This window comes from Pithys albifrons, chromosome 6, assembly GCF_047495875.1.
Source record: "Pithys albifrons albifrons isolate INPA30051 chromosome 6, PitAlb_v1, whole genome shotgun sequence".
Taxonomy (NCBI): domain Eukaryota; kingdom Metazoa; phylum Chordata; class Aves; order Passeriformes; family Thamnophilidae; genus Pithys; species Pithys albifrons.
Genome location: NC_092463.1, coordinates 38,054,263 through 38,078,443, shown reverse-complemented (window position 1 = coordinate 38,078,443; position 24,181 = coordinate 38,054,263). Strand labels below are relative to the sequence as shown.

At 39.3% G+C, this 24,181-nt stretch overlaps 1 protein-coding gene and 1 long non-coding RNA gene across 4 annotated transcripts; one reads left to right on the top strand and one right to left on the bottom strand.

Annotated features, from left to right (window-relative positions):
• The first annotated feature begins 154 nt into the window (after positions 1-154).
• On the top strand, positions 155-2,726 carry LOC139673177 (uncharacterized). The gene is made up of 2 exons (XR_011698075.1): positions 155-449; positions 2,514-2,726. It is a non-coding gene; the product is annotated as an uncharacterized lncRNA (long non-coding RNA).
• On the bottom strand, positions 699-24,121 carry TMEM87A (transmembrane protein 87A). 3 transcript variants are annotated; one of them, XM_071558340.1, is made up of 20 exons: positions 23,945-24,121; positions 22,867-22,924; positions 19,016-19,113; positions 18,130-18,246; positions 16,430-16,483; positions 16,273-16,329; positions 15,666-15,828; positions 14,900-14,961; positions 12,813-12,996; positions 11,901-12,000; positions 11,062-11,155; positions 10,374-10,445; positions 8,610-8,718; positions 7,441-7,499; positions 7,121-7,224; positions 6,687-6,760; positions 5,432-5,493; positions 4,247-4,302; positions 3,030-3,060; positions 699-2,689 (listed from the first exon to the last, which is right to left on the bottom strand). In XM_071558340.1, the coding sequence occupies exons 1-20, from the start codon at positions 24,074-24,076 to the stop codon at positions 2,648-2,650; spliced, it is 1,728 nt and encodes a 575-aa protein (XP_071414441.1). In that variant the 5' UTR covers positions 24,077-24,121; the 3' UTR covers positions 699-2,647. The 3 variants fall into 3 exon arrangements, with proteins under 3 accessions (XP_071414441.1, XP_071414442.1, XP_071414443.1); XM_071558341.1 differs by lacking the exon at positions 10,374-10,445 and adding an exon at positions 9,748-9,816; XM_071558342.1 differs by having other exon boundaries at positions 15,666-15,813.
• Between the last annotated feature and the right edge of the window lie 60 nt (positions 24,122-24,181).

Sequence of the window (24,181 nt, the reverse complement as noted above, 5' to 3'; positions counted from 1 at the left end):
TCCTGAGCTTCTCCAAGCCATGGAGCCAACACGTCTTCAGGAGCAAAACCAGGTTTCAGAAGAGGCAAAGATCCCCTTAGAACCAACATACTTGCCCAAACATGCTGCTGGGGGTGGTGCCCACATTGCTGCAACTCCCTTGCATATCCCCCATTGCTCCCCACCCACATCTCATCCGCTGCTTTTAGCCCTGTCTCCTGCAATCCCAGTTCCAGGAGCAGCTGTGCACTGTGGCACAGCCCACACAGTGTTGGGGGAGTTGGCCTCTCACAGGATTTCTCTGTAAGACTGCAAACAAGTCACAGCACACACTCGCTGTGTGCTTGGAAACAAATGCCACCTTCCAAGGATACAGAAACTCTGCTGAACAAGTAGAAAACCAGAAATGGCTCAACTGCGGCATCAACAAGCCCCTGTGGAATTCAGGACAACCTCAAATACTGGTTCAAGTGAGTACAAGGGTGGATGGGGGTAGAAGGCAGCAAGGATTGCCTAAGACCTACCGCTGTTAGTCATAGGTTGTATTCACCACACTGCTACTACGTTTATTTTAGTCTTTAAAAACTATGAATACTGTTGAGAATAAATGCATTTTAAACACTGAGCAATAAATAACTAAAATCAAAGAGCTTTGTGAAGATGGAAACACTTCCTCCTATAAGACATCAAGGAGTAAGAAAGTGGAAGGACACAATATAAGCCTTTCTCCTCTTTGCCTAGCCTTTATTAAATAGTACATACAAACTTTTGTGCTTCCAGTAGAGAAATTTTTACCTATTTGTTTCAAAAAACCCAAACAACCCAAAATAATAGGACTTAAATCAAAACCAACCCCTCCCCCCATTAAATAGCAAGCTTTGTGTAGCTTTATTTCACAAAATTTCCTCTCCCCAAAAGGACATGGAGGTAACATTTTTTTCTCATCTATATCAATTAAGCACAGCAAATTAGAAGTGTTTTTTAATTAAAGGTTCTACCTGTGGCCTAAAGAGGATGGCAGAAGAGCTCCAAGAAGTCTTGGCAGAAGCAGACTGAAGAGCTCCAGCCACAGCTTTTTTTTCTCTGCCCATCTGCTGAGGGTTCACCATCCCACAGCACAGCTGGCAGAAGATACTGTGTCCCTGTGCCTCAGCTCCTCTACTGTAAAGTGCCACGTTTCAGCTTGAATTGCTGATAAAGACGAACTACAGCTAAGCTACCAGACCTTACAGTGGAATGAATGAAGTACAGGCACATGTTTATTTCCGTTGACATAGCTATGAGTGAAGAACCGGAAAATCTGACTCCCTATGCCATTCCAGCAGCAGCCACATCTTCTCCCAAACTGTCCAGCTGCTGCTTGCCTGGTAATCAGTTGTAAAGGTTATGAAGCCAAATTAGACCTTTTGTCATAGGATCCACAATGGGTTTCCATGAGAAAGTTATTGCAAGTGTAGCTGTTACAGCGAAGCCAAAAAAAAAAAACAGAACACCAAATGCTCTTTCCCATTTCAAAAGGAAAAACAAAATGCAATTATATAGAAGTCTGCAATTTTGACTGAAACACAGTGATCTCGGACTGCCTCTTGGCCACAAGGACCAATTGGGACAGGAAAGCTCATCATCAAATCACTTACATGGGAAGCAATTCTAAACAGACACCGTGATCAGAACTATCCCAGCACTGTGGACTCCCTCTAAAGCCTCTTTTTAGTAAGGCAGGCAGTGCTTGCACCCTCTAGAAAGCAATGCCATCTTCTTGTGGAAGAATGCCAACTTCTTGGTGGGAGATGTTACATGTAAAGGGAGGAGAGCTGTGCTAAATCATCTAGTTAGTATCTGCTTAACATGTGTGGTCAAGCACTTTTGGAGCACTGCAGAAGTGGGTTTGGTGATGTTTGGTTTTGTTGGTTTATTTGTTGTTTTAAATTAAATCATGCAACACATGAAAAGTAGGGGCAAATCATTTTTCCAGGCATCCACCACATTGCCGGCAATGAGATGTGCCACAAAAGCAAATGTTAGCTCTAGACAGCTGTTACTTATAGGTCAATGGCATTTAAAATAGAAAATCTTTCATACACAGTGTTATGAATAAAATTGCACTTGATTTTGTTAAAAACTCATATCACTGTAACTTTTCCAAATATTTTCATTCTGGCATCTTAATTTTCTTCATCAACAGAAGCTTCTCTCTAAAACCTTCTCATGCATATTGGGCACATGACACATAACAGCAGTTGTATCTGCCAGAAAATAGGTCTGTTGTTTCTTCAGTGCTTAGTTCTAGCTGTCCCCACCCTCCCCCCAAAAAAACTACAAGCAGTTCACCTCTAGGTGTCAACTGTAACATTGAAATATAAACTCCTCAAGGAGACATTAGGAATTTTAGTTTCACAGATTAAATATTTGAAAAGTTACAGAAGGTGCTGGAATAGTACATATGTAAATTGCTTAAAAATCCAAACTTGCAGCAACTTTGTAAATTCAAATTTCCAAAAGGTTTATAATGTCCTTGTGAACTTCTTCCACAGCAAGACACCCTCCCTGACAGTAAAGCATCAAACTTTCAAGGCTGAGATCAAGAGACTAATCAGCAGGATGCACTTGCTCCACCAAGCAACTTTCAAAGAGGTGCCTCCACTTCCAACAGCAAAAAGCTATTCCTTCATTCCATTTTGGACCTTTCAAAGTGTGTAATCATTCTTTCCTGAAAAATAAAATACACAATGTTGTCATTTCCCCCAGTAGGTTAGCCTTATTCAGAATGTGCACATTCACAACAAATGTAAACTCATATGCATTTTAAGTCAGGAGTCCAACTTACACAGCAGATACACCACCTTTTTTAGAATACATATTTAGAATGCATGTTTGTATTCTAAGAAGTTGTATCATGGTTGTCCCCACTATCCTTCCCCCCCTGTAGTATTTTACTGCTGCACTGACAAGATCACAGTCCAGTTCTAATAAGCAAGGCCTTATCAGCTGTCTCATGACTCCTTTGGCATGTCAGAAGACTAATTTGAACTGAAGACTTCTTTACTGACCTCATCTGAATCCAGAAGAGCTGGAAGAGCACTGCGGGGGGGGGAAACAAGTAAAATAATTAGAGCACATACTAAAAGCATACTATTCACAAACATTTCCAAGCCTAGGTTGCTTTTTAGAGCACAGAAGAGCAACAAAGACTACAGACCTTTCAATTTAACAAAAATTAGAGAAAGACACACAAAAAAGGAAGAGCCCAAGGTCCTGAATGACCTTCCCAGTTTTAAAATTACTTTTTTCTACGCCTACCATTACCAACTGAACAATTCCAAGTTTCCAAATAAGTCACATCATTCGTACAGGAACACTACTGAACTACACTTAAGACATTTACAGTATGAGACCATGTTGTAAAAACAGGGCCCAGAAATCAAACAAGTTCCACTGGTACTCCAGCCTTTCCAGGTACAACAGACCTTCCATCTATGAGAATCTTCTCTCTTCACAACCCTGATAAGACTCTCAGGAATGGAAAACCCTGCAGCACATTCCCTTAAAGCACACTTTCCTAGCTTACATGAGTCTAGCTTTTTTTTTTTTAAGAAGTCCTATCAGTCTTCAAAAAGTCAGTATTAAAACTGGGAAAACCAAATTCAACTAAAAAATGCACTTTTTCGTCCTCTTGAAACTTATTCTAATTTGTCTTTACCTAACTTCAAGCAAAGTTCTGTATTTCAATCCAGAGCCTCTGCCAAAAATACCTGTTCATATTTGTCTACATCATTAATCTGTGAACTTTGGTTTTGCTATGAAAAATGTAGACACAGGCACTGACATTTTTAGGATGCAAAAGTTATTAAAAGCAGAATAGATGGCATACATAGCCAACTAAATTGCCAACGGACATTCCAAATAAAGTTGAAAACTAAATTACATTATTCCATGCTTTACATTCAGCAAAATACTTGAGGGTCTTTTCAGAGCACTAAACAGAAAGAGGGTTGGTTTGTTCTTTGTCTTCTGGACTGAACTCCAATGAAGTGCAAAGCAGTCTGTGGTTTCACAGTTCGGCACAGTGCTCTTTAGGTCAGCATGTTCAAGTGTGACAGGCTGCACACAGCTAAGTGTCATCACACTGAGAAGTCAGAGAGGCCAGTGCCAGCCAGGACCCAGTCTTTGCTAGTGTTAGCACAGCATACAAGTTATAAGGCATTCTATGCATCTGTATTCCTGCGGGCAAGGAATCTGCTTTTATTGTGACTATAAAAATACTCACACGTCTGTCACTGAGGAAGGAACATTCTCTTCTACCCACTTCAGGTCATCCTCCTGCTACAAGTACAGAAATTAAACAGGAAATAAAAGTCAGTTTTCCCAAAATGCTGTCACATGCAAGCCTGTTCTTCTCAACCTACTTGACAAAAAACAATGTATTTATACTATCAGTTAAAAAATTAAACAAAAACCCGAACAAAAACAAAAAACACCTTTAATTTGATTTCTGAATTACAGAAAATACATTCAAAGAAAAAAAGAAAGGAATAAAGAAAAACCCTCCTATAACCTGCTGTGAACTTTGTAATAGTCTAACAGTGCCTAGGAAGAGCAGGCCCTCAGGACACTTAGGTTATTTACATAATCTAGTTTTAGTCTCCCACCAACGAACACTATTTTTAGAAGATGTTAATAGATGAAAAAATATAAAAAGGACAAGTTAGATTTATCAAAGGTAAGTTAAACCATATTGTCTGGATTTCTCTTTTCTATCTGGTGAACAGTCTCTTAATTCTCTTAATTTTTGTGTTATCCTCGGGTAAGTAATATACAGCTGCAACCAATCTTTGAGAGAAAACAATGTCAAGGATAAAAATAGGACTATTATATGCTATTAAAATGAATTCCTACAGGATCTTCCCACTTTTAAATTCATGCATGAATTCCATGAAAATATTCCAATATTTTATATCTCCTAGCTGAATGTGGCTTACAAGCCACATGCTTAAATGCCTGTTACCCCAAAGTATTTAGGGAGGTCCATAACAATATCCATATCACCTCACTTGAGTAATGAATCGCGAATCTCAAAACTAGAAAGCAACTTATTTAAAATATGGCTCAGCCTCCCTTTTAGACTAACAAATTTGTTAAAATAATGTATTACTCATTATCAGAATATTGCATTATACAGTTCTATTTATACTGGATTGCACAAACATTCCTAAGGAACAGACCAAATTTTAAAGTCTCCATTGTACTTACAGGCAATCTGATGTAAAACCTGTATTCACTTTCCTTACAGAAGTACTGTAAACTTACAATACTTTTGACTCACTCACACTCTGAAGCAAACCAAAAAGCTCACATTTATTAGCTCAAAACTTTGCATATTTGTGAACTACTACTGGGAGCAAATAAAGAGGAGATCAATCTGTATTCTTCAAGGTAGAGAGGGCATACTCACAGCTTTATTTGCTTTTACATTCCCGTTTGGTTCTTGCTTTGTACTTCTCATTTTCATTCCCTCTGAAAACAAAAGAAGGAAAAAAGATAGGGATAACTGAACTAGAACTGTTCATAGACTGTAAGCGAAAAGTGTTGAGTGTTCATTCAGGCCACTTCATCAAATGCAAATAGATCGGCAAGTTAATGATTAGAGACTCCTTTCCCTTTGAAAGGCTTGTAGTATTTTTTCCTGACAGGTGGAATACCTGTTTTTTTCCTGAATTTTGCAATTTTACCAAGGAAATACAAATTTCTAGTCATTTTATTTAAGCCAGACATCAGCAGCATAGAACTCAGACACAGCTGTCCAGAGAGGCTGTGGAATCTCCATCCTTGGAGATACTCAAAAGCCATCTGGACATGGTCTGGGGCAACCTGTTCTAGGAAACCCTGCTTGAGCAGGGGGTTTGGACAGGATGACCTCCAGAGGTCCCTTCCAGGCTAAACCATTGTGAGATGCAGGCAACTCCCGAAGTTTATTTTACCTAGTGGCTGCTGACCAGCCACTTGGTTGACTCACAGGCTGAAAAGCAGCATGCATCTCCCAGCCTGACAGATGGGCAGACAAAGCTGATTTGCCAAATGCACCTAATGGTACACACTCCTCCTCAGCTCCTAAACAAGGCAAACAGCACTAATATATCCCACCATAACTGATTTGTGGACAGACAGCAACAGTAGGTATGTGGCCCTACCTTTTAAACAGCTCATAAAGAGGTGTTACAATAGCAAATTTCACAATTAACATATTCATCTCTATGTTTATGCTGGACATTCCTATGCTAGGCCCTAACATGGAAAACAAAGAAGAATGCAGCGTTCACAGAATACACAATAAATGAAAATTCTTAAACGGGATTTTAAAATAAAACTGTACATTAAACCACTGCCTAGAAACAATATCCAAAAGATCCTTGTCATCATGACAGAATTAAAACCTACAACTTGACATATTCAATTAAACAAAGTCCACTAGACACGGTAAAGCAACCATAGCAGTAACAGTGTTTTCAGTGTCAACTGAAAATCCCAGAATTAAACAATGGTAATGTAAATATTAAATATAAAGCCAATGTTTCCCCTACAACTAGATGTATCAATGGCAATTGACTCTGCTTTTCCAACAATAATGAACTTTTTGCCAAAGCAAGACACTTTCGTCCACAGAAGTGTCTCTGAAACACAGAAATTAGGTGGAAAAAATTTTCTCTTACCAAAGCTTTCCTTTAGCATTGGCTCTTTCTGCTCATCATCATCATCCTCTTCTGACAGAGGTGAGAAAGCAAACCTTCAGGAATGAAAGAATGAAAGCATCTAAGAATTGTATCTCCTGCCTCCCAAGAGATCCATTACACCAACTTTCACATGACTTGATTATTCTGTGTAGTCCATTGTTTTTAAGACCGATGTTAAACTACATAATCAAAAGTTTAAGTCACTTCTTTTTACATAAGTTCAGCACCAGAAAGAGACTGGACTTTATTTATGTGACTTCTCTGTGTTTACTCTTCCTCAAGCCCCTACAAACACTGCTTAGTATCCTTATGGATCAGTACACAGTAAATAAAAATACTCCACCAGTACTTTTTTGAATAAACAAGCATTCCCAAACCCAGTATTTCTAGAAAGAGGTAAAAAAAACCTGAACCTTTGGTTGTTAGCAGATGGTCTCCACAGAACCATGATGACAAAAAGGATCATTGAAAACAATAAACGCCAGATGGCATCATCCACCCATAGCTCCTGCCAGTCCTGTCAAGAAATACAGCAGCACAAATGGAAAGTGTTGTGAGGCAAGAAATTCCAGGTCCTCATCTCTTTTCAAGGGCGAACTACAGGCATCTGTCAAAGAGGCTCAATACCCACAACAGTAAGAATTTTAGCATGCTGTGCTATGTGGCAATCTCCCTGCCAAATGTAAACTTATCAAGAGGCAGCAATTGTACAAAGCATTCAATATAAACTCACCGACTGACAGTCCACCAGCCTGAACTTCATGGTGGTCCAGATGATAAATACAATAGATGCTGCAATATTCAAAAACAAACACACTGCTTATTACTACAAAAGATACCAATTCAAATATCCCACTCAAAGGACTGTGTTTCTCAAACAAAGACAAAAGACTTAAACAGTGACATCTTGAAATCCAATTTAATAGTTTTGGAAAACAAGAGATGGATTTATTGCTCTGACCTTAAACAGTCATTTAAGCACAGACCAGTATATTTTGCTCTTGTTTCTTCAGAGACCCAAGGTATAAATCAAGCATGACGTATTTAGCCAACTCCTCACTTTTATTCATTACTCTTTACTTTCATCTAGCCTCCAAATGATGGTTTCATTATCAGTTGACAAATAAAGCTTACCTTACCAATCTGGACTGCTTGAATGCCTTAAGCATTCAGATCTCGACCTGCAACAGTTCCAACAATCAAACTATGCTCTTACCACAATTTTAGGAGAGACTTCCCTCCACTGAAGTGTTCTAAGTTGACTAAGAACCAGATGCTGAATGTCAATCAGAGATATTGATTAAAAGGAATGTGCTTTTTTGCTTGATTGTTTAAATAAAAAAGTGCAGTCTTTAGAAGTTTTCTGCTCATTGTATTGAGAGCAGAGCACCTGGAAGCACCACAAAATTTATTCTTGAAGTTCAGTACATCACTACTGTAAGTGGAAAAAGAAACTGAATCTGTATTTTTCCAGAATACAGAGGGCATTATGTTACAATTCAAATAGTTTTTCCAAAAATCATTCCGATCCTTCAACTATCTGGTCTTCAGACATCTTAAAAACCCACAGTATACAGTGATACTGCAATTTTGGCAAAAAGTATCTCTGTGAAGTTAACAGCACACAATTATAATCTTTGGTCTCCAACAGCTTATAGTTAGAGGAGATGCATTACTACTGATCTAGTTATTAACATCAAGACTAATAATCCACTCTCCCTGAAATATCAAAGTAACACATGGCAAAGACCCACTGTTAGAAATGGGTCAAGTATTAGAAACACCAAAAACTTGGATTGTATTTTCAGAGAGGTCACCAAACTTAATGACTTGCTTTAGTGATCAAATTAAGCCATATATGAAAATGGAAAGCTTACTTGATAGACATAATTTTCTGCTTACCTGCTACTGCCAAGATGAGTGTGTTGGTGAAGTGCCGATACAAAGAGAGTTTCACAACATTCCTTCGAAGTTTTAGCAGCTTCATTGTTTGAGTTAGGCTGATGAATATGTATGGAAAGTCAAGGAAAAGCCTCTACAGGGACAATCTGGTCACACATAGCACAAGGATGACACAGATCTTATGATCAATAGCTTTTCCCCCCAACAACAGCCCTCCAAGAAGTTAGACCATTCTCAGTAGAAGGAAAGATTGATTCTATGGCAAAGGCACCAAAGAGCAGAATCCATCCCTTTCATGTTACTGTAACTCTTGTCACACAAAGATGGTATCCAAGCATCTATTTTGGAGGATGGCCCATTCCTCCAGAAACTGTCAGTTGTACTTCTCATAAAATAAAAGTCATATCTGAACTAGAAATTAGTTAAAATCCATTTAATGCATATGGATGCCTTCATACTTTCTTTTCTATTTTATTCCCACAGTGACAAAACAAGTGCTTAGAAGAGACATCACAGTAGGGGAGAATTGTGGTTTTAATGGTTGGCAGCAAGCTACTCACATTTTAAACAGAGTTTTTGTGACCGACTCTGCACTAAGAACACTTTATAGGGACTTTGCTATACACAAGTTCAGCATTTGATGTCCGTTGCTCAAGTCACACAAGATTATGGTTGCTTGTAAAGACACTAAAAAATTAACTGCCCCATTTTGTCACCTACTTCAAGATAATTTCAAACTTTACAGAAAGACTTTTAGGTTTGATGTTGCTAAGCAATTTTAAACTGAGTCATAAAATCATGAACTGAGTCAGTTCTCCAAAGGCTCTCCTACTCTGGTGCCACGACATGCTATACTGAAACAAATTACTTTCATACTCAACAGAGACTGATATGATAGACTATATTCAAGAGCAGCTTTAACACAGATTCACCCAGTGCAAAAAAGAACCAGGTAAGCAGTAGGTAGCAGGAGCTTACCTGAACACTCAATTACAGAAGTTCTATGACCTTTACCAGAGGTAGAAAAAACCATCTACTTGAAGCTTATTTTTAACAAAAAGCTCAGCCAAAAAGGCTCCCCCGAAAAAAACAAATTTCAAGGAAAACACACCCAACTAAGTAAAACAGTGAAGGATATCCACCAGCACAGGGCAGTATCCAGGAAAGCCAGGGGAATAAAAGCCAAGGAGGCAAGATCATTCTGGGCCTGGAGACAAAGAGAGAGCCAGTAAGAACAAACTGAAAACAAGGTACAGAAGTGAGGAAGGTCAGGCTATTTTACATGAAACCACAAATACGCCACCACCACAGTGTTTCTGAGTTTTGCTACAGAAACAGAGGGCTCAAACCAAGAGTTTAGCCCAAGGCACAGAGAGGAACTGACAATACCATGTTGCCAGTTCCCAGTTCTCCACCAGCAAGGCAAGCAGTTTTCCAGAATAAGTCAATCTAGTGCTGTTAAAAGGAGTCTCTGCTGAAGCAATTGCTGTGATTAATTGCTCTGGCCACGTCTATTACAGAAAATTAGCAATCAGCTTGTTAGAGTTGTACTAATTAAATCTTTTACACTATCCAAGCACAAACTGAAAACTCCGTTGGCAATTCTGAGTTTGACTAAAGAGGCAAAACTTGCCTTTGTGTACATCAAAAACTATTGAAGTCCTAACAGAAACAAGCAAACCATTTTTTATTCCTTTTAAGTGTAAGACAGAAATAATAAGCTGCGAATAAGCTTGTAGCATTCTGCAGTTTATAAAAGGATATCCACAAAATAATACAGGCATCAATCATGGACAGGGCCAAGTTTGCTATCAGAGCCACAGTGTCATAGAAAAACTGGAAAAGTACGAAATATGTGACAGGTTAAAAACCTTATCCCAAAATACCAAAACCAGAAAAACAGAAATCTACATCCCAAGATGCACTTCTTAATGAGTCCAGTAGCAGCAGCACTCACACACACTTCCCCAGGTAGATCCTGCAACATTAAGAGTGGTGGGGATTTCCGTTGTTTGTTGTTTTGCTTTTTTTCCCTTTGTTTTGTGGTTGTGTGGTTTTTTGTTTGGGTTTGTTTTTTTGGGGGGAGGATGTTGTTTTTAAATTCTTGGGCTGGGTTTTTTTGACTTGTGGCCAGGGGACCCAAGCTGCATGTTTGTGTCTGCAACTCGCCCTACCTAATCTAAAGTACTAGACACAAGGGTCCAGGCTGAAACCTGACTAATAAGAAAACTAGTAGAATTATTTCAAAACATACAAAATTATATTCTAGTAAATAGAGAAGACATTGAACATGAAATAACTCTCAATAACCCATCCCCAGAGTCTCAGAATTTAACCACTTCATTGTCTATGGTCCCTTTCAGCATAGCTTTAGGATTTTTTCTCAGCAAACAAGTAAATAAAGGCAATAGTGTCTGTGGCATATGGGAAAACTCAAATGGTTATTACTGACCCCTGTGACTCTAAGAACACCTTCCATGCCAGAAAATAATAGATAAAGGGCTCCAGCCATAACAACTTTGTGAAGAGTAACTCCAAGGCGAGGCCTGTAAGAAAACAAAGTGAAATTCAGATTAAGTGGGGAACAAAAAGGGAAGTCATGTCAACTTGAGCCTAACAATGTATGAAGCTCATGAGTAAAAGGTCCTTGTGACAAACCACTTCTGGATCCAGAAATAATATTATTATGGTGCTCAAAGTGTACTATTTATTTTGTCTTATGGTATGATGTGACCAAGGAAGAGACTGGTAACAGTCCTGTTGCATAGTTAACCTGTTTTAGCTTCTCACAGCCATTTCAAGTAGTCACATCCCACTTCATCACCAGTTCCCCCAACATATCCACACTTACCAAAATCTTTCAGTACCACACAGCATGTTTTTTTAGCATTGAATACAGTTGGGAATGGACAGATGAGCAGCAATCCTACCAAGAGAAGCTTCCTAAAGCAGATTTCCTCTCCCATCAGTGACTCTTGTCCTCCTCCATTTCTAGAAGCTCCCTCTCACCCAGAGGGCAGGCCCATAAAGCTCCCATTTCCCTCATTGGAGTATCTCAACAATGACTCAGAAACCCACTTTACAGTAGTACAGAGAAACAGATGGGAAGAGGAGGAATAGCAATATGGTATGTCTCTTTACTATTGAAGAAGTTTAGGCCCTTACAGCACTTAGAGCACATACCTTTTAACAAGCAAAGTACAGGGAGATAAATACTGCCCTAAGTTACTAAAACAAATAGTGAAAAACTTTTTAAGTAGAACACAACAAACCTGTAACAGAATTACTCACTTGACTATTCCATATCCCAGGCTGACTATGATGACCAAAGTTCGAGCCAATGAGCGCTTCACAGCAGAAAGAAGTTCTGCCAGTATTACTGCTCCTTGAACTACCAAAAGCAAAGAGAAGGAAGTTAGGTTATTAAAATATAATTTCTGTTTTGTTAAGTACTGTATGCAATTATAGTACAACAGCAGGCATAGAAGGTAAGCTACTAGTGTATAATCTTTTTATTACCTACATCTGGAGGAAGCTTTCACAAAAGAGAGGTCACTTGGCATTAAAAAAAAAGCTACTGAAAAATTTTACATCCACAGAAAGTGGAGAGTAAATAATCCATAGAACATTTACCCATAAGATCAGCCTGGATGCTCCTCCACACAAGTCAGCCAATCTGTACCATGGGTGTGCCCAATTAGCAAAGTCAAAGATATTTTACTTGCAGCCTCAAAATTCAAAACAAGTACCACAGTTTTACGTGAAGGGAATCTCTTAAAATGGATTATCAGGCTATGGGCTAAATACCAAGAGTTATCTACAATGCTGTCATGCTGAACAAGGAGTTTCAAAGTGTCTTTCCAAGGACAACACCAATTTTCAGAAATATGACAAACTACTCTTAGGAAGTCCTATTTTAAACCTCAAGCCAGCTCTACAGTGCATACTCTCCAGAATCTAGCATTCTACATACCTAAGACACTACACTGAGGAGTCAGACTAAGCAACAGCATTTTAGCTTTAGAAGAACACAGAGCATCATGTTTACAACATATAAAAAATACAGAAACTGTAGTTCCCTGTTCTTTGTTTTAAACAATCCTCAAGTAATCATATACTTAATATGCATCTATCACCTCAATTTAGCATAAGCCTTAGTGCTATGCCCCATCAATTAAATTGGAAGATGAAGCTGTCACCTACCAGATTCCCCTGTGTAGCGAATATTCTGGAACTCTGCATAGAAAACTGCTTTTTCAAGCATTCCCAGGAAGATAACAGCACCAATCCAGAACTGTATCCTCAGGAGATCCCGCCAGTAACACGCTGACCACGCAAGCCATAGAACTCCAAAGAATACGTACACAATACACATCACCATGAAAAACTATTACACAGAAAGAAATAAGAAATAGGAACTTCAGACTCAGAAAAATAACTTTCTTGTTTCCATTCCAAAGCTGTAAGATAATTCAATTTTGTCCCAGGTGTAGAAACTTTGGAAGTCTTTAAATAGACTGTTTCAGTTGTCTTCTCTGGATTCTTTAACAGTGACAGTCTAATTTCTCACTGCCAACAAAGGGAATCAGAGTAACTGACTTTTTCTAAGCAATGTCTCTCTTGAACAGTAGTCTGTCAATTTATTCAAATGCAGTTTTTCTAAGCAAGATATCACGTGCTATTAGATTTCAAAAACTCAACTAAATGATCAAATACAAGAAACTCTATTCCTTCTCACGTATTTTTCCATTCATAACTTTATCATACAGTTACAGTATTCTGCAAATAAACTTACAGGTTGCTTTTACACACCATTCTATAGAACAGAGATAAGCAACTAACACACATAAGCCTTCTGTTCAAATAATTCAACCATTTTTCTCAAAAGTGAATTTCCAGCAAACTCAGTTTTTAACCAAGCTTTAGATCAGCCAAAAACCTGGAATTGAAGAAGAAACCCAGATATTCATTTCAACACTAACATTTTGTGGGTTCTTTGGTTTTTCTTTTGATGCAGTGTTAACTTCCATGGTATGTCTCCCATAGGAACAATATGCTTGACAATGCTACTCAGAGCTAAATTTTCTAAAGGACAGCATCATACCACAGCAAGTTACATTTGCAAGAAGCACACTAAGATTAGGAGGGATTAGAGGGAGAGTAAGGTGTTAAACAAACAGCAGGAAGTACAGGACAGCAATAATCAAGCAGTTTCCTCTTCCAGAATGAAGATTTTTTTTTAAACCAAGCAAACACTGAAATTAGCTGCACAATCCATTGAAACTTTCACAAACTTATTGATTCTTACAGATTTTCGCATCTGACTAATGCATGCAATTCAAATGGTAAGGACATAGGGGTGATAGTACATGTGCAGATGCTCCATTAGGGAAACATTTACAGGCAGACCTTTTTCTGGGTCTGTCACATGGGATACCTACACTGGTGAATTACATTTCAATAAAGCTGCTGGTGGCTTTTACTTCTGCAGGAAGTAAAATGTGTGCTTCAGAAATGCTGTTAGGCCGTTCTTGCCAATAGTCAGGCCAGAGACCTTACTTGTTATTGATCCCCAGCTAAAGTTTATCTTCACTACATATAAGTTTTACGTTCTTTTATTTTTCACCCTTCTCAACAGAGGAAACTAGCAACCAAGTCAATAACTCTATTGAATAAAAAGGGGATTAGCTCTTTGAAGCTCAATTATGCTTTCACTACTAGGCAGTATTAAAAATCTCCTCACAGGGTGTAAGACAGCTGGTGGAGCAATGACAATTAAGCTGTAGAAGAACAAAGAAAACAGTGACAAATGAAAGGGTAGCTGCAAACAAAAGCATAGAATAGCAAATTCTGTCAGGTGAGAACAAAGGAGAATAAATGTCAGAAAAACAGTTTAGAGCTAACAATACTGGTAACTTCAGGAACTACAAATTAACATCCATTAATTCAGACAATCCAGAAATAGACATTAGAGACATGTGCAAGCATCCGAAATCCATGTCTGTTTTCCTTATTCTGTATTTAGTAGAAAAAGAAAAGAAAAAAAAAAACAAACAAACCCAATCCCTCCAAAAAACAAAAAACAACAAACCCCCCCCAAAAAACCCCAACAAAACAAAAAAAAAAAAACTCAAACCAAATAAATGAAAACCCCACCAAAGCCAAAAACACTAAGTAACATTTTCTCCTGAGACACTGGCTCTGTGTTTCCTGGAGTTTGAAAGAAGAGTACTTATGACATTCATTTCAACTGACAATTTTACAGATCAAAGAAAAGCTGGTTTACTTACAATCATCAGAGGATAGTCTGCGAGTGAGAGATACTCATATGGCCCCTTCAGTTCTACTGTCACTGTCAAAAGACAATCGAATAACCAAATTGAACAAGAACCGAAAGAAGGAAGTCAGGACTTCACTGATTTTTCTCTCAAGAACAAAGAAATGACATGTCTTCACACAGCTTTTAAATCTAACTTGCACTTCAGTAAAGAATTTTAAGACTCATAACACACTCAGCTAAAAGAATGCAATTAAAATTACATGCTTCATTACCAAGTAACTCACAGCAGTACTTAAAAGTAATTTTTGCTGGAGATTCAAATCTAACAAGAAAAATTCAGAAACACACATAAGTTAACTTTTTAGGGGATTTTCAAACTTCTCTGAAGTTTGAAGGTCATCAATGCATGGTTAGATAGGTGACAATTATGATCTTTATACTCTGTATGTTTTTAGCTTATTAATATAACCTACTATATGGACTGCACATTTTTGAAACAAAGTATCAAGCCTCAAAACTGAAAGGCTTGAGATTCTTCATTTCCATCAGTAAATTGACAGAACAACAGTCAGGATCTTCAAGACACAAGCACCTATTTTCTAACTGTAAGAAAGAGCTGTAGTAATACTTGTAGTAATATCTGTGCAAAGTCAAAGACTGCGTTTTACAAAATTGAACCATCCAGTGTATTGTAAAAATACCTTAGAATACACTCAGACTGGTAATACATAAAATGGTCCTGTATTTTCGTATTTCTATATAAACACCTATCTTACTTGTAAAGAGCTTATTTTGATATGAGGAAGGTGTTGTTTTCTCCATTCTTTTAACTCTGTTAATAGAATCCTTTGTAGTTCTAAGTCCAATTTGCACAATAAATATATATGGCCCATCTCGCCAAGTTTTCATAACAGCATTCATTGCCTGAAAATAAAACACCTAAATGTAAACAGTGCACAATGAGAAGACAAGAAAAAGACAGAATTAAATTAAGCATATATGGGTGACATTTTCCATGTAAACATAAAGTTCATCTCTTCGGAGACCTAAAACTTGTAAATAAATATTTGGTATGTAGATTTTTTATGTATTTACTAGACATAATGTTTAAAATTCAGCTGTGTGAATCCAGAAGAATCATAATGAGTTCCGTATTTCACATATAGTTACCCTGTTTCTGTTAATCTGATTTCTGGTTTTCCACACAGCACTACCTAGTTTCAAGGTAAAAAGTTCCAGGTGACAAAACACCCATAGAATATGGTACCAGTCATTTCTTTGTATACAAGGAAATATAAATTTAAAAAAAATCAAACAAAAAAACAAAACAAAACAAAGTAAGACTGTTGGATTATAAGCCGTGTTTAAATTCAGTATACATACAGGTTTATCTGTCACCATGGTGTGATTTCCTGTGCTCTCCTTTTTCTCTTTCAAGCCCTTAGGGGTAAAAAAAAAACCACAGAGAATTGGGTAAATCAATATGCCAAAACTATCTCTTCCATGCTATGCTCACTTATTAAAAGGAAAGAAAAATTACCTCTTGCTTCTCAGGTGAAAGAGGTTCTGGAGGAAGAAATTCTTGATAGAAAATCTGCAATATGTAAGAAGGGTATAGCAGTTATAGGCACTTGATCTGTTAACATGACATTACCAGAACAGCTTCCAGTAACTGGTTTATTCTCTGAACAGCTGTATTAGAGAGCTTACATTTTTCTAATCAAACAACTGTCCATTTTTGCAGGGAGCCTGGAATACATAGATTGATATTTTGTCATTTGAGAGTTGCTTTTCCTCCCCTGAAATAACAGGTTATCTATTTTTAGAACCCACAGACATGACAGAAATAAAGTTAATTATATTTTCCAAATATGAATCTGTTGGGTATCCCCATTACTAAATGAAGTCTACACAGAAAGAAACAAGATTTTGAAATTTCTGCCTTAATCTATGCAGTAAAAAGTTCCTAGATGAGTGCATGCCTATTAGAGATCCAAATCTGCCAACTCTCCTCAACTATGGTGACTGGAAATCTAGAAAAACTGCTGTACCACAAGAAAAAAGCTGAACAATCAAAAGAAGAAATTTCTGTGAAATGTCAGGAATTAGTATCCAAGAGGAATATATTTTGTTAAAAATTCAGTAGACTTTACAAAGGAATTGGATAAAAATTCACCTAAAGATTTTGAAACCCCCAGTTTCATAAACCTGCCCAAATTCACATTACACAGCAAAACCCTTAAGATCCCCTCTACAAAACCAAGTAAAAGTAGAACTGACACTTCTCATATTATTAAACATCAAAAGCAAACAGCATAGTTTTTTCTTTATTTTTAAAAACCCTTCAAGCCATCTTTGCACATCAGAGGAATTAGATGTAGGCAAACAGATTATTAAAAACCCTTTTCAAATCACCTTTAGACACCTTTTTTCTTAAAAAAAAAACAAACAAAAAACCCACCTAAAAACAAAACCACTAAAAAACAACCCACAACACTAAGTTTAATAGTTATGAGACACTTCCCAGTATTCTCTATCCATAAACTTTTGTCTAAATCAGGAATGGCTGAACAGAGATGCAATTTGCCTTGAATTCTTAAGCACGTCACTAAAGACAGACAGCATGCTCCACTGGCATTGTCATCAGCAGGACTGCACAGCTTTGCCTGCTGATGTACAGCCAGTGCGGAGCTGACATCTGCACTTTGCTTCCATGTGCTAATTTCACATTGCCTTCCTGCTTCCACATTGTTACAAACACATTCTAGTACTACTATTTTTCAGTTTTAACTCACTATCAGTGCTTAAGTAACGCATTTTTCAACATTCATTTCCATTATTCTAAATTAACATTATCTGAGCAATAGATGCCAGTCCTTTATTGAACCAAATTTAGTGGGATCTTTACTGTGCTGCCACTTCTACTCAGCTAGCAGTAGTCTCCTATAAATGAAGAAACAAGTTCAGAACACAAAACCACAAATAAAAAGCTTCAAACTTTACAGTGGTCTGGTTGGGGTCTTTTTCACTCTAGTGAGGTTGATGTTGAATAGCAAGCCAGAAGTAAAGGAAAATTAAGCAATTACCATAATCACAGCTTGGTTATCATAAACAGACAAAAAGCAATACCTCCCAACCTACAGTGATATTCACATAGGATGCTAACACATCTACCAGGAATTACCACCTTCTCTGTATATTGCATGAGACAACAGAGCAAACTGAAATTTCTACCCATACCCGAGGCCTGAAGAGGTCAGAGCAGTTTTGAAAGAGGAGGGAAGAAGTGGCATAGTATCCTGACCAACCCGGATGCTCTTCAGCTGTAGTCCCAAAATAGTTCTCTGCTTGTTCATCCTGCCAAACAGAGAGTGAACTTAGGTTAGCATCCCATATTTCAAATGGTTTATCTCAGCAGGCAGCTGCAAGACCTGGAGAGCTTCACAGCTTCACCTGCACACACTCTTGAACCAAATTTAGTAGAAAAAGGCCACACAAGACTATAAAAATGATGGCAATACAGGCTCTGAGTAAGAATTAATACAGCAGAGGTGCAGCAGCCAGCATGAACTTTAGTCTACACAAACTTGACATTATCAGTTTAAAGATTAAAGACTCAGTCTTATGCTAGGTTATAGTTACAAGTGTCATAATTAATATTTTAAGCAAACATGGATAAGTATAAACCATATAAAGCACAATTGTGTTCTATCACATTTGACAGAAACACCACACAATTTGTAAAAATTGCTAATACTTAAAATGTGCATCCATAAAGAGCACAATTTAGAATAAAGATGAAAATACTCAATTTCATCTATTCACTGTCATTAAGCACTGTCATAAATATTTTCAACTACCATAAATTCAGACACTTTAGTTTAGTCAATGAGCTTATTTAAGCTCCTGGGTTTAGAACAACTCTGACAAATACTTCCACCTTACCCAAAACGCACAAAAAAATAGCAATTCCATTCTAGAAATTTGTTATCTTCTAATGGAAGAATGTGTCCTTTAGGCCCAAATCACAATGCGAATGCAGGTGCGACATCTCAAATCCCCTCCCCACCAGATCTGATAACCCCTAAAAACAATTATAACTTGAGTTTTTCCGTGCAATTCTTACCCCAAAGTTGAAGACTTCATTGTAGCAGTCAGAATATCTCAAGTACCAAGTAACATTGAAACCCTGGGAGGGATCACAAGCTTTTTCATCGCCTTCAACTAAAAAGCAAAACAAAACAACAAAAAAAACCCCAGCTAAGAATATGTAAGACACCATCTACCTTCTATGCTTTTCCTCCCAATCTGTGCAAAACTACCATAATTACATTTTACATATGAAATCAAAAGCCAAACAATAGAAAAACATTCCCTCAAGTAACCCATTACTGATCAGTGAAACAAAGAAAGCACAGAATTCCATTATAACATCGCACAATTCTATTAAAGAGCTGAAGATAATTTGGAAACTTTTTGTTCTGAAGACAATCAGGGATGTTTCAGCAACTGCAAATACCAAACCAGAGGAGAACAGCAGTGACTCTCAGTGATTACAAGACAAAAAAAAGGGCCTCCCTTTCAGAGAAAGGGGGAACACACACCAGGTGGAGAAAGCTAGGAACAGGATAATACTAGTAGCAATTTGCACATACAAGTTAAATATATAAATACCATCAACAAGAAAATTAACAAAAAGACAAGATTTTCTAAGTCAACATCCATCCCCTCAAAAGACAAACAAGCCATCCATACATTAGCTCATGCTGTCAAAACTGCAATGCTACCTAAAACAGCAATAAGACAACTTTCCATTTTGAATTATTAGAGAACGACATGCAAAAGAAGTGAAACCTCAGAATTTCCCCCTAGTTAGGAAAGACTGCATGTTTTTTTGTTTGAAGACTCATTCTTAAACTAGAGCCAGATGAAGACCATTTGACATTTAGGCAAGTTTCACCCTTAAACCAAATGAGCGGTAACTATTCAGAGTCATGAAAGAGCCATATAGAGGATTATGTTTGCATTTTCCCAGTCAAAATGCTTTTGAATTAACAGCATGTTTGCAGTGGCTAAGAAATTCCCACAACCTCACAGGCAACATTCATCTCAGACTTTTTAACATGTACACTTTTAATAAGTGGGTGTTTCCATACTGACCACTGCAGGTAAAAAAATGTAATTAGAAGAAAGAGCCAGCCGTGGAGTGTTAATTGACTAATCCCACTTTAAACCTCATGCCTACTAAAGCATGTATACATAGAGCTAAATACTCAGCACCAGTTACTAATACCAAAGATTAAAAAAAAAAATCACTGAAAAATTAAGAGTTTCCTTACGACACCTTTTGCTAAACATGGAAACAAGGCATATATGTTCCTCACAGCCTTAGATGTTGCAAAGGGCACAACAAAGAAACCAAAAGGCAACGCAAGCATTGCAGTGACATGGGCAGGTGGTAAATTCTTTGATGACAAAGGCTCTTCCAATAAAATTGATCAAATCAGGAACTTTGCAATAAAGTGCTAGCAAAAAAGGGGAGAGATTCAAAAATACCCTTTAAATACCTTCTGAGCTATTAAAAAAAAATTAAGCAATTACATATTCAGCAGTACCACCCACTAAAGGTAAAACAGGTCATGACTAGAAATATTCGCAATATCTGCAAACATCAAAATTAGAGAAACCTTGAAAAGGAAGCACTCTAGGACAGAAAAAGCATCCATAGCATTCACTGAATTCAGCAACATGGAAATCTGAGTTTCTCAGCCTTAAAACAAAAGGCAGCAACATTAAACTTGAATGCAGTCTTTGTACTCATTTACAGGGAGCAGGATTTCTACAATGATCCTAAACAAGAAACCAAATGCCTTCTAGAATAGCACTTCCAAAAAGTAGTAGATAAAAATAAATTCATTATTGACAACACTAAATGACAGCAGCAGTCTTTCCAGCCAGAAGCAGAAAGCATCAGGCACCAACACACTACATGCACCAAAAAAAAAAAGGAGGCAGAGAAAAAGGAGATGCAGGCGCTCACCAAAACCATGAACAACCCATGAGCAATCATGTTTGACAAGAAGGGTCATACTGTTCACACAAACATCACAGCAGATGGAAGAGGCAACAGACACCAAACAGAAGGAGACCAGTTTCCACAGAGACATGGCCAAAAAAAAGAAAAAGTATGCAAAGTTGAAACTTCCTAGTACCTGATGCAGTTTAAGTATCATTTGGGCTGAGGAACTGAGTAAGTTCCTTCCTTTTTCAGTAATTCATTACCCAAATTCATGTAAAACTTTTGATCACACTGAAATGTAAAACAAGTGTCTTCACTAAAGCATTTTAAGGCTTAATGCCTGTTTAAAGGTTGACAGCACAGTGTAGTTTAAGTCCACATCAGGAGCAAAGGGATCGAACTCTGCCTAATCTGCCTTTTAACAAACAAATTTTATCTTTTCCGTGCCTTAGTTCCTTCTCGTGGTTATTTAAGCATGATTAGACCTACCACACATTTCACTGCAGGGACCAGTATTTCAGATGCCATGTTACTACACTATTTCTATTAAACTTTAGGAAAGAAAGCCTAAAACCTATCGAAGCTCCAAATGTTCTTTTAAACTCCCCTCTTTGTCCCCAAGCAGCAGATTTCTACATTTTGATCCTGCAGCTTAAACTTGCTATTGTCTCACTGCAAGAAGCAAACCTTAGGTTTTGAGCTACACCTGACAAGTGGGAAACCCTTAACCCTGCCATGATGAGCCTTCACTAAAACCCACTCCAATACTAGCCTGCTATTGCAGATTCATGTGGGATCAATGAAGGCACTTAAACAAATTCTAGTTGAAACACTATCCCAAGAAGGACATTGGAAATTAAACCTGAAAAACAGTAAGGTAACTACTAAACATAACAGAGCAATTTCACCAAGAAGCATCACGTAATCCTCATGGTACCTTAACTTTCTCAGTTAAAAAGCACAATCACCGTGGCAACTAAGTCTTGACATGACAGAGATTCCACTCATGGTCTCTAGAGGGACTTTAACTTCCTCACTTGACACAAGAACAGAAGGGCATTCCCAAGCAGTGTACCTGTATAAGCACCCAATCAGCAGCTGGAAACCAGCTTCCTCCTTCACCCCACGGTAAGAACTGGTGCAGACTAGCTTCCCCCTCCACAGTGTAAGTAACTCCTTTAACTGCCCAAAGTGCAAGTCAAAGATTACAAGCATTTCTAAATCAGCTAGCCACTTCTACAACTCACCTACAACAGTTTATTGACATTTAAATGCTGCCCTCATGTTCACAGTTAAGAGGGTATTTCACAGAAACCCTCCTGTGAACAGTAACCTACATAACACATTGACCTGGCCAGATCAGCACAGAGCAATACACAGAACAAACAGGAAGGCTGCAAGCATGTTTGCTCTATAGCTCACACACTGGGGTCAGAAGAAAACACCTCTCAGGAGAGCTCTGCCAGTGTGCAACATTCCCTACCTCTCCCAGAAGCACTCAGCTAAAAACAAATAAGCCCTCAAAAAGCACTGCCTACTGTACACTGGCATCAGTCATCCTGGAATACCAACAGTCCCTGTCCCAGTCTGCACTAGATCTCCCAGTCACAATAATTTGGCAAATCTTAAATAGGAAAAGTACACCTCACAGCAGAACTCAGCAAATCCCATACTCGCTATCTCTAATGCAGTGGTGCTCCCATTACCCATCTTGCCTTCTCCACAGAGGACCTTAGCAGCCAATCATTTCTGCTACAGCCTAAATAGATCACAACTGGGAAGCTTCAAGGCTGTTAACAGATCCAACCATATCAGAACTATGGCTTTCACCCAGTGCTACATTAGCTGTCACAGCAGCCAGTGCAGTTAAACACCTCAGTGTTTTAAATCCCAGATATAAAAAGCAGAAGGGGTGTCAAAAAGCAGAGACAGCAGGTTAATCCCTTTTAACCACTTACATCTCAGGAAAATGGTGGTGTTGCTGAAGAGAATCTTCCCAAAGTTAAACTTCTTCCCCTGTAAAGGCACAAAAAACAAAGAGATATTAATGAACTTAATGTCACTGAGCTTAAGTAAACATAATCTTCCATTTTGAGTTTTAAGTCCATACAGTAATGAAAGCAAATGCCAAATTGGGAGCCAGACTTACTGGACTTTCCAGTCATGCTTCACCACCCTTTCAACATAAAGATGGCTTGAGAGGCTTGGGCCTTTTTGTTCTGCAAACGGAGTCAATTTCACATTGGCATTTGTTGAAATGATTACAATTTTCTTGCTTATGAAGGCAGCCTGGACTATTCAACATAAAAAATGTTTGTTCGAAGAAGGAACAGGATCATTCACTGTGATCCTTCAATTTTGCTCCTGAAGCTCAAGAGTCTCAGAAAATTCAGAACACTCCCACTGCTCGGTAAAGGCAGATCTAATGCGAGGCCGAACAGTTTTCCTCCGCGCAACTTCAAGCACACATGGGTTGCCAGAAGTGCCGAAATCCCTTCACCTTCCCCGAGACCAACACCTCTCCTGGTCCAGCGCTGCCGGGACCCGGCGTGTCCAGTGCTGCGGCATCCAGCCCGGCCGCACGGGGGGCGAGGGGTGCATTCCGCACAAGCCCCCCGAGGCCGCGCACCAGCCGTGGAGGGCCCTCCCTCCCTTCCTCCCTTCCTCCCTTCCTCCCTCCCTTCCTCCCTTCCTCCCTCCCTTCCTCCCTCCCTTTCTGCTGTCCCTTCCCACAGCCCGCACAGGGGCTGCGCTCTCTCCGCCGCCCGACGGACTATTTCCCGCACAAGTCTTCCCGCCCCTGCCACCGCGACCGACCCGCCACAGAGGGCTCCAACCTGGCGGCGGGGCAGGAGGCAGCCACGGCCCCGAGCCCTCGCACAGCCCCGGGTGCGGCCAGGCTCCACAGAGCCGCAGCCCGGTAGGGACGCCCCGGCCGCAGCCGTCCCGCCCGAGGAGGGCGCGCGGGGCGGCCGCGGCCTCCTCCCCTTGCCCCTGAACACGTTCGCTCCGACCGGCCGCGCCGGCCGCACTCACCAGGAGCACCGGCAGCCGCCATCGGGAGCGCTGCCCGGCGCCCGCCGCGCCCGCCAGCAGCAGCACGGCCAGCAGCCGTAGCAGGGCGGCCCCAGGCCGCCGCCGCCGCCCCCCACACCGCGGCGCCGCCATCCCGCCGTACGGAGGCCCCACGCTGGCCGCGCCCCTTCCGCTCCTGGCGCAGGGACGCGGCCGTCGTGGGCCGGCGGGAGCGGCGCTGGGCGGGGCCGCTCTGAG

Bases quoted from the DNA above. Each gene is read 5' to 3' on its own strand.
- TMEM87A (XM_071558340.1), bottom strand. From the start codon at position 24,076: ATGGCGGCGCCGCGGTGTGGGGGGCGGCGGCGGCGGCCTGGGGCCGCC. The intron at 12,997-14,899 runs GTAAGTAAACCA...TCTGTGTAATAG, and splicing joins CAGACTATCCTCTGATGATT to TTTTTCATGGTGATGTGTAT. The intron at 6,761-7,120 runs GTTCAGGTTTTT...TCATTCCTGAAG, and splicing joins CCATCTGCTAACAACCAAAG to GTTTGCTTTCTCACCTCTGT.